The sequence below is a fragment of the Lagopus leucura genome, unplaced genomic scaffold (assembly GCF_019238085.1).
Source record: "Lagopus leucura isolate 7727_CA_CO unplaced genomic scaffold, USGS_WTPT01 Super-Scaffold_100001, whole genome shotgun sequence".
NCBI lineage: Eukaryota > Metazoa > Chordata > Aves > Galliformes > Phasianidae > Lagopus > Lagopus leucura.
This window is the reverse complement of record NW_024962262.1, coordinates 53,648,375-53,663,361: the sequence shown is the minus strand read 5'-3', so window position 1 is coordinate 53,663,361 and position 14,987 is coordinate 53,648,375. Positions and strand designations below refer to the sequence as shown.

At 36.3% G+C, this 14,987-nt stretch overlaps 1 protein-coding gene across 1 annotated transcript in view; it reads left to right on the top strand.

Annotated features, from left to right (window-relative positions):
- The first annotated feature begins 4,229 nt into the window (after positions 1–4,229).
- The window catches only part of LOC122177719 (pseudouridine 5'-phosphatase), a 59,688-nt gene continuing 48,930 nt past the window's right edge, over positions 4,230–14,987 (top strand). Inside the window, exon 1 of the mRNA XM_042867373.1 lies at positions 4,230–4,370. Within this exon, the coding sequence (XP_042723307.1) occupies positions 4,289–4,370 (82 nt within the window). The 5' untranslated portion in view covers positions 4,230–4,288. The remainder of the gene's footprint in view (positions 4,371–14,987) is intronic.

Here is a 14,987-nt window from a genome sequence, read left to right as displayed (position 1 = left end):
TATATCCTCCTTTTGATTATATATTATTATATATATTATATATATATATAATATATCAATATATTATATATTGATATATATATATATATATATGTTTATAATCAATAAAAAATATTGTAGAACAGCAGAAATACAGTGATGCTTCATTGACTTAAGCTATATGCTCGATTTCCTTTTTTCAACCATAAAAACACGAGCAGAAACCATATAATTTAATTCACATTCTTAAGGCAAAATTTTTTTCTTTGATGACATTCATCACAGGGAGGAGTTTCCTCTTCTCAAGGCTTATAGGCTCAACTATAGCAACTGTTGTGAATCTCAGTTGACACCTGAGTTAAATTACATTTAGCTCTGTGTCATTCCAAGTAATTTCTTACTAATAGGGGGTTTAAAATCTGTTCACGTAAATCATCATGAAAGCTTTTAAATTACTCAAGTAATTCATTCATCTCATTCAAAGGATTTATTCAAGTCTTTAGAATCTTTTTTTTAATATTCAAACCAAAATGGATTATAATCTGTTTATCCTCTTTGCAATGGCACCTGCAGAACAAGAAAAATATGTCAGCCTTTTCAATATGAAACACACAGTGTATCATGCTCCTGTCAATGTTACACATTTACTGTAAGTGAATCCATGTTTTAAGAACAGTGTAAAGTAATGAAATAGGAAACTGCAATTTTGATTCAAGTCTATTACCCAAGATAACACTTGGGCATATTCTGAAACTTTTATTAGCCAGGAAAACAACTTCTTAAATAAGTTTCCATGATTGGGAAAACTTTTTAGCTTCAAAACCAAACACAAGAAGACTAAAAAACATTATGTGGCCTGTGTACAATGTACGTGTCCAATCATTTGGCTTGCCTGGTCCACACTGCGTGAAGAAGAATTGTCTTGGGCCAAACATAAAATACATAATATAGTCAAAGTTTATAAGTAACAAAACTTCTTTTTAAACACACACACAAAAAAGAGGACAACATTAGCAAAATCACTGAGCTGGACATATATGGATTGTGTATAAGAATGTACTGTATACTTAAGAACTGCATGGACAGGCAACTGGGTATTTTCACATTATCTCACATAAAGAACAATAAAACCAAAGTAATTTTATCATAAAAACAAATTCAAAGAAAAAAGATGTGTTTGGGATAAGAAAGATTACTAATTATAGTCTTTTACATCTATATCTGATATATCTATAAGATATACAATATCTATATCTTATAGATATTATATATCTAACTATAGTCTTTTAAAAAACTGGACATGTATTTGTACCCTATTATGCCATAAGAGGTATACCTTGGCAAAAAAACTCAGTCATCTGCTTTGGCATGTGTTGTATGAGCCTAAACAGAAAGTTAAATGCATTAAAAACACACAAAAAACTATGTTCTTCGGACTGCAGGATTAAAGCCTACTTGCACAATTATTTCTCAGTAACACAAGTTCACACTTAATAATAAGGTTAACATGCATATAATTATTAGTTTTCATTGCTATTATGCTTCCACCACACTATGCTTTCCACAGCTCAACAGCTACTTTTATTTTTCCTTTCACATGAAAAATGCCTAAAATAAAAAAATAGCAAATTAAAGTCAACTGCATAATTCTCAATTTTTCACTTCTTCAAAAACAAATACCAACAAAATACTAATGCTAAGTAGCATTTGGGCGACTATCACAAAATACTACTACTATGGTGTTTGAGAAGAATATTCAAGACAGCTGAAATAAATCTTAGATAAACTTCTTTGTTTATGTGTTTATCTAGAAAATAATGATCCACTATGAACTACAAGTTGTGCTTGGACTTTCTTCTCATTTCATTCTGTTACTGAAAAGACCAGGTCATGCTGAATAAATCTAAACAGTAAGCTAACATTATGTTGATTACCACCGATGAGCCAAAATAACAAAGTAAATTGAGGTCATCAGTATGTCAGTGAACTTGACTGTCTTAAAATGTCAACAATAGACATTTTAAGCATACACCGCTTAATCCTATAAGGGCTCTTCTTGAGTAGCATACATTTTCCCAAACAGAATGACTTTGCACTTTAAACAGTCAAAAGACATGAATTGGAGTTTTATTATGCAGTAAATATTTTCCCTTTTTTTGAGGGAGAGTTGAAGTTGCGATCAAAATGATTATGCTTCTCTCTAAAATAGTTACAGAACATGAGACTGATGTGGCTTTTTTCTTGTTAAGAAGTACAGGTGCTACTATGCCAACAAATACAAATAAAGAAGAATTCATTTTATTTTTTTACATTTTACAGTTAGAAACCAAATGAATCCATCTCAGGTACAACTGCTGTACAATCTCATTATTCACCCTCTAGAAACTTTTGCCACAATAGCTAACACTCCTACAGCAGAAATCCACTCTTTTAAAGAGAATACTAGGATTACAAGTATTGAAATGACTTTTTCTTCTAACAGATTAACTTTTTTTTGAACATAAAAAGAGCAGTTATGTTAGTTTATTCAGAAGTTCATTTAACTGTGATCAAAGACAACTGCAACCTGAAAAAGTGTTTGAACATTGAGTAGATGCACATTATTTATTGGAGAAGTGAAATAGTTGTAGGCATTGTTCTTAACCACATTGTAGGGCTACAGATGAAAAAGTACAGGATCAATTTTCTTAACACAAGAACTAGTAGATGTACATCATGACTATGCAAATAATTTTTTTAAAATACGCTTAGGGCATAGCCTTTTTCTTAGATTACATAGGCAAGCTAAGCGCTAATATAAATATTAGATAATGAGACATTAAAAAAACCAACTAAATAAAAATGACAAAAAAACAACTTTGTTTGGAAGATAAATTTATTTTAATCTTTTTAATAATAAAAGGCCATAGACATTTTATCTCTTCTCTCACTTCCAAGAAAAGTGGTATGAATCTGTGTCTGGGATGTTTCTCACAAACGTTGGGTAAGGGTCTGTTTAAGGAAGAGATGTTGGAGTAGGTATCATAGAATCACAGAATGGCCTGAGTTCAAAAGGACCTCAAAGATCATCTAGTTTCACGCCCCTGCTATGTGCAGGGTTGCCAACCACTACACCAGGCTGCCCAGAGCCACATCCAGCCTGGCTCTGAACCCATCCAGGGATTGGGCATCCACAACCTACGTAAGTAGGTAAGGCACAGAAGAATTCTAAACTAAAATTCAAATACAATCATATGACATCTACAATTACAGCTTAAAAAGCAAAACCAGTTTAGTAAAAAGCTGAAATACTGCCTATCCAAATGAAAGAACTGTCAGGGACAACCAAAGTGCTGGGAGGCCTACCTACACAATGAGAGAGCACTTTCCTCCAACACTGCTTTAGCAGAAAACAAAAAAGCAGCATTAATCTTCACGTCAATGTGGCACCTTAGGTGCATGAGACTGCCACATTGTGTCTGCTTCTGCTGATGGGGTTTTGACCTGTAACCAGTGACCCTGATGACCACAACGGAGTTTATCTGTATGGAAAAAATGAAGGTGGAAATGCTGGTGAAGGAAAGTTGCAACTTCTGCTCACAACTACTCAGAGACAACCAGTTGGTGGTGTATGTTGGAAGGATTTCCTTATTCTCAGGCACACTGGCTTGTTTCTCGAACTTCAGAATGAAAAGAAAAAAATGAAAAGGAACTGGAGTCACACTCAACAGCCGTTAAGAAGAACGTAATTGATTTTTATACACCGCTGCTTTCTTCTTCTCTAAACCACGGTTTTACGTAGATTTGAGACTCTATTTACAGCTCTAGTTACAATCCAGCAGTAGTTGCACCCCTGTGAATCTCTACGTGGGCACAGCACAACTTTGTGAGAAAATGCTGTCTGCACTATCAAAACAGGAGCAACTCCCCAGTCCTCCCAGAGAGCAGCATCCAAAGGGATTAACAAACGAACAAAACTTCTAAAGAAGAAAAAGACAAGCAGAAAATAGAACTTTCCTTGTTTAAAAAAAAAAAAAAAAAAAAAAAAAAAAGGAAAAAAGTTTCTTTAAGCGGTCCCTCGGTGCCGCTGCCCGCAGTCCGCCCCGCGGCGCCTGCCCTGCGCCTCCCGCTCCACCGCACTCCACCCAGCGGCTGTGCCCGCGGGCGCCTGGCGGCTATTCGAGCTACGCAGGACAGCACCGCACGCAACAGCCCGGCAAACCCGCCCTGCCCCGCTCCGCCCGCCTTCCCCCGCGGCAGTACCGCTCCCTGCTCCCCATCCGCTCCGGCTGCCGCGCTTGCGCCGCCGCTACACGGGGCTCGGCTCGCCATGTCGGCTTCCTCCTGCTCCTCCACGGCCGCGCTGCGGCCGGTCACTCACCTCATCTTTGACATGGACGGCCTGCTGCTGGGTGTGTAGCCTTCGTCCCCCCGTCTCCCCCTCCCTCCCCTGCAGCTTCCCGGAGCCCCGCTACAAGGCTCTGCAAAGGGCTGAAGGCGGTGGTGGGCAGCCCAAAACGCGCCGCCCCTCAGCCCAGACGCCTCCCGGGCTGTGGGAAGCAGGGCCGAGCGGTCGGGCTGTCCTCGGTAGTAGCTCATTGCCAGCCTCCTCTTCGGCGAGCAGGCGGCCAGCACGCTCCGGGCAGCCTGATTGAAGGGATTAAAGCGACAGGAAACGGTGTTTTTCTCCTCCTTCCCGCCATTCTCTGCTACTTGTGGCTACATTCTGCCTGATTTTAAAGCTTTAGAGAGCAAGGGGTGCTTGCCCTTAATTTCAGCGTGGCGGTTTGGGAGAGTGGTTGAGAGATTAGCCTGGGGGTTCTGCGTTGAGTGCAGAGAGCGCGTTTACAGCTATGGGAAGAAGCCGTGGGCTGTGAGACTTCCCAATCTGGAAAGTGCTACGAGGTCCATGAGCATCCTTTGGGCCCTAGCTATTTCAAGAAGTTGCTGTTTCCTGCAAAAGTCTGGAAACCCCTCGCAAATTTTCTATTAGAAGGACTTTATCAGGATCCGAGGATCCTGAAATGTCAGCTCTATGCTGCATTTGAATTGGGTCTTGGGGGGTTTGGGTAGTCAGCATAGCCTTTGTGTTTGCTTTAGCTTCTTGCTGAATGGGGACGTCGTACTGTGTGCTTCCTGTAGAATCATGGAATGGTTTGGGAGTAGTTGCTATGTGTTACAGTAGAAGAAGCACCTTTGGATGTGGATTAATTCTTAATAAGTGTTATGTTGATGCATGTGCCTCAAGTACGTACTGGGAAAGTAAATTACAACTCAGATTGTTGTAGTTTCTAGAAGGACTGCTGTGAAGTCCAGCGAGTTCTGTTTCCAAGAAATGCCTGTTTTTTCCTTCCTTCTCGTGTTGAAAGGACTAACAGAATTACCCTGTTTCCAATAAATAATACTTTATCCATACTTCACCTTATTATAATGTGGTCAATGTCATTAGTATATCATTGTTTAAAACAAAAATAGTTTTGCTCCTATTAGCAGGAGCAGTTACAAGTGATCTTTGGTTTCTTTCAGTTTGTGCTATTTGCAGGCTCAATGCAGTGTGCAAGGCACTGATTAAGATGAGTTGTTTCAGTTTCATTTTCTGGGTAGCTACTGGAATCTCAAATAGGCTGAGGGTGTGCTGTTTTATCCAGAAGCAATTAATTTAATTCTTATCTAGAAGCTTCAGGAAACTTTATTTATTTATTTATTAGTGTAATTTTGTGCAGAACTCAGCAGAGCAGGGCTGTCTACACAAGCAGTGTGAATATTCAAGCTTTGGTGATATGAATGTGTAAGAATTGTAGATCAGTTTTGAGTGAACTTATTGTGTACAGGTATTTAAAGGACAGATAGGTTAGCACTGCATTATATTCTGGGATCTAAATACATTTTTTTTTTCCACAGATACTATCCTGTCTGTATTTAGAAATTACATTTCAGTAGCATATCAAACAGGGAGGGGAGGAAGATTCTGAATCATGTTGAGTGCTCCAGAGTCCTAGGGTTTATACATTTAAGAAGCATTAAAAATGTTCTAAATTGTGAACTATGCCTCAAGCTGGGAAAGTAAAGTGCTAAGAATTCATAGTTTTCAACCTAAGTTTGCCAACATTGAGGCACTCAAGGTATAAACCCACTCCTTGCTGTTATTAAATCTGCCTGTTTAAAGTACAGCACCAGATAAATACTTAGTCATTTTCTGGATGGAAGAGTTTTTGCATGCTGATAGAATTTATTTTTATCTGTAAAAAATGGGACATCATACACTGCTGAAGTATTTATTGTTACATGTTTTTGCTCCCCTTGTTACTCTTACATTCCATTGAGAATGTAATTTCTTTCATTTACAAAGTTACATAGAAAGAACGTGTTTTATTCTGGTAATCTTTCAGCTAGAATGAAAGCCATAATTGTGTGTAAAGTCAAACTGAAAATACTCTTCAGTGTCTTCCAGTGCAGAGACATAAAAGGAATGCCACCCTGATGATTTTCACAACATTAACCTCCTTTTGGAAAACTTGTGCATTTCAGCCTCTAAATACTTTTTGTCATGTTTAGAGTTATGTGTGACTAAGTTCTATCACAACTTTAAGATATTTTTCAGTGAATATGTTTGTTCTATAATGATCCATACAAGGCAAAAGGCAGTCAGTAGACGGCTTTGACTTCCCCAACATGGGGAGGTCTTACTGACTTCCACCAAGAGGAGTCTGAGGGGAGGCCTTGTGGCTCTCTTCAAATACCTAAAAGATGATTGTAGTAAGAGTGGGGTTGGTCTTTTCTCACTGATGACAGATAACAGGACAAGGGGAAGTGGCCTCAAGTTGCACCAGGGTAAGTTTGGATATCAGGAAAAACTTCTTTATAGAAATGCTTGTGAAGCACTGGAATAGGCTCCCCAGGGAGGTGGTTGAGTCACCATCCCTGGATGTGTTTAAAAACCGTTTGGTTGTCTTGCTCAGGGATGTGATTTAGCAGAGGGTTGTTAGAGTTAGGTTGATTGTTGTGGTTAGGTTGTGGTTGCAGTTGGACTTGATGATCTTTAAGGTCTTTTCCAATCTGAGCTATATATACTGTGATTCTGTAATCCTATAAAATTCTATTCTTTATGCTTTAATAAATTTTGAGTAATTTGAAGGAATGAAAAAAGGGATACACGTGATATTTTCTTTTTAGATATTTTCTGCCTATCCAGTATACAGTGAATGTTCTTAATGAGACAAGTGAATGTACTGATGTAAAGTATGTGAGAAATAAAATACCAGTTCTTAATTTTCCTACTTTTTTATGTGTTACATAAAATTAATTATTATTATTAATTATTAATTATTGAAGATGTTATAATAAATTATGTATTTCTAGAAGCCACAGAATCACAGAATGTCGAGGATTGGAAGGGACCTCAAAAGGGACCTCATCTAGTCCAATTCCCCTGCCTGAGCAGGAACACCTAGATCAAGTCACATCGGAACTCGTCTGGGTGGGTTTTGAATGTCTGCAGAAGAGACCCCACAAGCTATTGATATCTGCATGAATTATTTTGAATTAGGCAAACTATGTTTTTGGTAACGGGTGTCTAAAACTATTTTGTAACTTTTTCAAGTGCTTTCATAATGGGCTACTCTTTTCAGAATCTGAAGCTTTAAATATTGCAATTATTTTCACTCCAAGGTTGTATGTGAAAATATATGTCTGTTTTTGGAAGCTTTCATCTAAATTTTTCTGATTCTATAAAACAAATATTAATTGATGTATATACAATGTCAAATTGAACGCTGAAGTGATCTAATGTTATTGCTTTCTATAGCTGACATGTGCTTCTCATTGAAGTAAAACATAGGAAGGTTTGCAAAGTATTTACAAATTTGCATAACTGTGAGTGTTAAATGAAGTCTAAAGCTCTCACTTGTCTTGATTTGACTTTGGAAACGATCCCAGTGTTCTACCTTAGAACCTGCATCTATATGCTTTATGTAGGTAAAGCTAGGCCTAATGTTGCTGAGTCTAATCTTCTGTGATTTTAACTCCCCCATTGTTTTATCATAATTGACTCTGATTAAGTTGTCCTTGAGTCCCACCTTTATACATCAGCTTACCTTAAATTGTAGTTCCTGAACTGTCTCTGGTTATTTTGGAGTCCTGTATCATTCTTTGAAGCATTACTTTACACCCTTTTATCAGCACTTATAAGCAGTGTGGTCCCTTTGTCTGCAGTTTTCATTTTGGATTACCTTCTCTTTCGCCTTGAGCTGTTGGATGAAATCGGTTTTTTTTTGTTCATCATTCCAGCTGCTGTTGCCAGGAAATTAAAACACTGGAAAGCAGTGCTGTCACTTAGTAAATAAAATATGTGAACAGTGCCAGTAGACAGCTTGTTACTAAGTAGGTAAAATTAATCAAAGGGTGTTTTTTTTTTTGTTTTTGGTTTTTTTTAATAGGAAACTCCAGCAGTACATAAGCTGTTACAGGGTAGACAGTGTCTGTACTGGTATAGTAGTGTTATATCCTTCGTGATTGTAGATATCCAGCAAGATTTACATACATAGCTTGGAAGTGTTGCTTGCTTCACTGTATAATACAACCCCAGAGGAACAGGAATAACTACATTTTATTTTTATATATATTCTGCTGAACATTTTTATTTATTTTTTAAAAATCATCACTTTTGTAGATTAAAATTGCTACTTACTTTCCTGTAACAAAGAGGTTTGAATACAGACAGTATATGCTTAAAATTTGCCTAGTAGGGTTTTTTCTCTTGCTTTATACCTTTACTACATAAGACTACTGATCTAACTGCTAATACATAGTATATTCAAAACTACTAAACTTCTATGCATGCTGTACAGAGTTGACTGACTAAAATAAAAAGTCACAACGGAACAGAAAACATTAGTTGGAGATCTTTGATACCTAATTGAGCACTTTATATAGTTGCATTACATACTATCTGATACTGGCATTTTAGCATATTGTAAAAATATGCAAAACCAGTGTTGAAGAAGGAGAAGGGTGGTTAGTGAGGGAAAAATAAGCGAGACACAAGATGGTTGTCAATAGGCAAATGCTGTGAGATCCAATAATAAATAAAAAGAATCAAAATGGTCATTTAAGCATAAGTAGAATTTAGTTTGCATTGTCAAAACATTGCAGGATGATTCATGATTGGAATAGCTAAAGGTATATGGTTGTATCTGATGCAGAAGCTACTAATGAAAGTAAGAAGGCATGAGGATTAAAAAAAAAAACATGCTTCATATTCAGGAATTATGTTATTTTGCTCCTACAACACTGTAATAGTGGGATGATATATTTAACGAGACAATTCAAAAAGACTATGCTATTTCCTTTGTTTTGGAAAAAACAGATGAGGTAACTCTTATTGAATCATGAAGATGCATTGCAGTTGTCCTTTAGAAGAACAATAAATAACTAAAATTAAGATAGTGTAGCATACTTAGGATCAAGTAGCATGCTGTAAAAGAACTGAAAATAGGCATCACTGGGCTGTTAATATCTGGTGACACACACTTGGCATGCTTCAGCAGACTGCAAAATATAAACAAATCATTTATTTTCTTCTAAAATAAATGAATATAGTTATGTATGCATATAAATCTATACAGGCACAGAAATGCTGTTAACTACAGGATAGAGAATGAGATGATTAATCTGTTGTGATACGGCAGTTGATCACAGAGCTGAGATAGAAAAAGTTAAAGGGAGTTGATGTAATTAAATCTAAATAACAAGGTGCTGTAGATAGTAACTCTTGTCTAACTACCTGTTTTTCTTATGAGATCACAAATTTTGTTGACAAAAATTGGAATTCTTATGTAGTGAGTAATTTCATGTAGCAAACTTCTTTGTGGTATTATGTGACACTTCACAATGTTTTTGTGGTTAAATGTGAATGATACAGGTTCACTACAGACCTAAATGTTAAGACAAGTCATTAAGGACCTGTTTTTTTAGTAGAACCCTGCAAATATATTTTCTCCCTATGTTTTTGTTGTCAGTGTTTTGTTTTGTGGGGTTTAAAAAAAATCCCCAAAAACACAGAAATGCAGAATTGAAAGATGAGAGCTAGTAGACTGATGAATGCTGCATAGGGTAGGTATGTATGAGATGAAACATTGTGTTGTGATTAGAACTTCTGAACCTTGAATTCCTGGTAAGTTTTCAGCGATGATGAGGTGCTCTCCTGGACTATAGGTGCTGGGAGGGAAATGCAGGAGCGGATGCTTTGGAGTTATAGAGCTTAGCTTGATACTTGCCAGTGAGCAAGTGCTGTAACCCTTTAAATCATGAGAATTGAACATTTGCTCAGAAGAAAGATAGTAAAAGGCACAAATTAGATGGTAAGAATCAGGAGAAAGATTTGGGTTGTTCATCAGCATTTCATGTCAATGCTTATTTCGGTATTGTTTGAACATACCTAAGTAGGGAAGAGAAATTTTTAGACTTACACCTTGTTGGATTTTTTTGCATGTGGTTTTTTTCCTTCTCGGAATCTGGGTGGATACTGACAGTCCAGTGCAAATCAACTTTTCCTATCCTTTAGGTCTTACAACTCCTTGACTCATCTAAATTGGGAGATCCAACTGCAAGCATAAACTGTGCCGTAACTGTGTTGGAGAGGAACTTGTCACACCAGGCTTTGACTCTCCAGTTACACTGAAAAGAAATTCAGGCATATATGATAGATGTGAAAAAAAGAAATTCAGGCATATATGATAGCAGGTCACTGGGTTGAAATTTTGGTAAACAAGAATACAAATAAAATTAAATGTTGCATTTGATCTGGACCTAGATTTCTCGAGAGCTAAAAATATTTTAGCCTGGAAATTAACTTCTGTACAAACTATATGTATAATATTAACCTATCCTGACTGATAATTAGGAAAACTGCTATAAAAATATTTCTTGGTTTTCTACTTAAAGCTAAACTAAAATTAAACTAACACACATACCACCTAACACTTTAGTATACAAAACTTAATCATATATTTATTTTTGTTAGAAGTAGTCACAACCTTCCATAAATTATTAACCTTGCCAATGAAACAGTGTATTCAAGCAGATGTAAGAGACTGTTTCTTAAACAACTTAGTTTTGCAAGATATCATTACTGTAACTTTAAATCATGATGTCTTACACATGATTATCTGACCATTTGCAGAAGGGCAAAGACTATTTTAGGCAACTGGAATCAGAAGTTTTCTCCTTTTTCAGCCACCATCTCATTAGCATGGAGGTGTTTGGATTCTCATGTGCCACTCTTTAGCAATTCTTGCATTGCTAGTCATAGAGGGAATCTGATCTGTAGGATAGTTGAAATTAACTTGCAGCTGAATTCATCAGTGTTGTGAGATCCACAAGAGTTTTGTCATTTTTTCTTTCTTTCTAGTGTTACCTGTCCATTGTGACAAGGTTGGAAGTCATAAGTTTACTCTCACTTTCATTTCATTGCACAAGTTGCCTAGGAGATCTCAATTACAAGAAAACTGGTAAGAGCTCCATGCTGGAGTTTGCTATGTGCATGCTGTCTGTTATTTTAAAGTGTGAATGGAAGGTTAAAACAGCTTCCTATTTCTTCTGCATCAGAGCAAATAGCACCAATTCAGCTAAACATCAGTCCTCTCTAGATTGTCCACTATTATGGCTTAAGTGCAGAAATTTAATCTTCTTGGGCTATACACTGGTAATCTTGGAAGCCTATTTCCTGCTTCCAGGTAGTGGAAACTTATTTTCTTGCCATTCTCAGTTTTCATCTGAGCTTGGCAAACAAATGAAACAAAAATACCCTCCTGCCCCTATGTTCTGTACTTGTATCTTGTTGCAAAAACAATGTAATTAAGGATATTGTTAGGTTAATTCTTGTGTGGTTCATGAGCAAATTATGAAGATGCATAAAACAGCTCTTCATTGAGACTTAACTAACCATAAGTAGAACAGAAAAGGTTTGTCATTTATCTCAAAGCTAGCATTTTCATTTAACTGCCTCAAGAATTTTGGCAAAGGCATAACAAGTGTGCTATCCTAGACTCTAACTTTTATTATTTCCATGATTGATTTGCAGATTGTCCATTCACCTTTGTCTGTTGTTTGTGGCTAGAATTATCCAGAAGTGAAGCTCAGTCCAGCATCTGTTGAATAGGGTTTTTTTCATTTCTGTAATGGTTTACTGCATATCAAAATGCACTGAGCAGCATTAGTAATGATCTTCTTTTTCTCCCTGAGGAATTGAGTGCAGTGCTCCCAAGCTGAAAGACTCGTGACTTGATTTGAATATTACACATAAATTACACACAAATTCAATGCTGTTCTGGTGCTTATTTATTTTAGTTGTGTCAGACTCAAAGCATTTGGTTTTAAAAGGAAAAAAACCCAACATATCAAATATTTAAATCCCAAGAGTTTTCAAATTTCTTGTGTTAATAATGTGAAACACATCCAGTTATTTCAGAGGGCCTTTATCAAGTGTAGAGGTGTTCTGGAGGTGCTGAGAATCTAAATGTTCTGGTTAGTGATTTTAAAAAATGCACTCAGCAGTTTGTCTGTTTATGAAAGTTATTTTCTTTCTGTGCCTTAGTGCAGATTTTGGAGTCTGTTTGTAGGTGATAAGGTTTTATATTTGTTAACTACATACACTGTTTTGTATATAAAGTTTAAAGTATTTTGCTTTGAATGTAAATAATAAGGTGCTATAAATGGAATATAATTTTGCACAAAGAAAAGGTGCGCAGAATTTTCCCTTTCAGTGACACTGTTTCCAGCTGCCGCACTCCAATTTCCTTTTTAGTTGAGGGGAAAAAAAAGATGTCAACAAACTTGGATTTGTTATTCTGCATAGTGACAACAGTTACACAGGATGCCATCTTGGGCCCAGCTCTGCAGCTCTTGTTCTGATTACTTGCAATTCATTTGTGTGGTCTTTCTCTCAGTTGACTAATTGAACTCTCAAGAGTCTAATTTTTAGCGACATCTTAATTTGTGTAGAGCGATTTACCAGCCAAATTCTGCTCTTCAGTTCTGTTGGTATATTTTTCCCAGGAGGCAATCTTAATCTGGAATACTTGCTTTTGTACTTATAGAGTTCTTTTGAGGTGTTTATTCTCAACTATTTTTAACTTCTTTTTTTTTTTTTTTTTTTTTATAATTGATAATAGATTGTTAATGGTGATATTAATTCTCACAAGATGATCATTCTTTTAACAGCAAGGAACTATATTAACTAACAACACAAAAGCAATTAGGCTAAATGATGCCTCTTTTCAAGCTTGGTATATGTTGCTTTTATTGTAGAAAACTTTTTTTTTTTGGGGGGGGGGGGTAATATAGAGACTGCTAGTACTTGTTGCTGCTTTTGTTCTGTGTCTCTCTGTATTGATTGTAATTTTTTTTTTTTCACAACACTACTGAGATGCATTTAATCAAGAACATTTCTGTATCTTATAATGATTCTAACAGAAATTCCTGACCTTGATTTTTTTTCCTTTCCCTCTACCATAATGATGATAATTATAATAATAACGTTCCTACTCTTAGATCAGTGCTGACCTTTATTAGGATATTTTTGTCACTTAAAATAGGTTGATTATCTCTCATCTATTTATGTCATTTTTTACTTAATTCAGTAACTGATAAAGTGTGTTTGTCAGTTTCAAGTGGCTTATTTTTATGGCTAACAATTTTTTTTTATTGTATTTTATTTCTTGAAAGGTTGTACATGTGTTCACAGTATCAATAATTGCTGCCTCTGTGTATGCTTCCATTGTTCTGCAACTTACTATTGTTGTTAATTCCTCTTACTTAACTGTTTTCCATAGTAGTTTCGGAATAAATCTGATTCTGTAATTTGGGAGACCTTTTGGTTAAGTAGACATTGTTCTTTCCCAAGTATGGTTTTGCTGTTTTTACAGGTAACATTTTGTTTTAATCTTATTTTTCCTTCCCTTTTAAGGCATAGGATGAATTTTTTTTTTTTTTTTTTTTAAGTCATCAGATAAGTCCTTGAAGTCTCTCTTTAATACTGCATATATTATCTTTTATTTCTGCTGCTAGTTACCTTGTCTGTTGTGCTTGTGAGTGATTCTTGTGTGGACAACACAAGAAAATGGGAAAGAAAGCCCATTTTATTATTTGTCAGCTTAGTCTTTCTATCTACTATCCACAGGAATTTATTCATGACCTTTGTCACTGTGAAATATGTACAGTGTGATACAGTGTCTAGTTCTCCCAGCTCATTAATACTTGTTCCCTGACCTGATGTAATAGTTCCAGTAGCCGTTGTACAGCCTTTGCTCTCTGAAGGTACTTGCTGGTTCTTTGCTTGTGGATGCTGAACTGATAGGGTTTGCTGCCAAGCAATTAATGTTTGCTCCTGAACAGTGATCATTTGCTCGGCATAAATATTAGTTAATTCAGGTTCTCTTTCACAGCATGACTGTACACTACCAATTGCCCACTCATGTCATCTCAGGGCATGTTTTTGGACACTGTTTTTGAAACTGTGTTTTGTTTTATCAATCCATGTGGGTGTAGACTGTCACATATTCAAACTATAGGCCTCTGTTTGATTAGAGACCAGTCATCAGAGGAAGTGTCTTTCTTAGTTCATGAATTCTTGTGAATTAGACATTGCTCATTTTCATTCAGAAATGTCTCTAGGGAAAAGAATAATGCATTGCACTAATATTCAGAGAAGAATGAATGAAAGATAATGTGTGTTTCATGAAAAAAAATTGGGATTACATTATAGTGTACCAGAAGGGCTGAAGTAGTGGAAATAAATGGATTTAGCGTGAATCAGGAGATACTATTTCATTTTAATAAATTGCTGTGTGGTTGAGAGTTTATTTTTTGATAAGTAAGGATGTTTTTGTGATTTACATACAGAAAGCTTCCCCTGCCTCTCTTTCTCTTCAGGATGAGAGGGTAGGTCCTTGGATGACTGTGAAGTGCTACAAGAGCACTGCTGCAAAAAAAAATTACACCTCACGAAATGATGGATCTTTGTGCCAAGACTT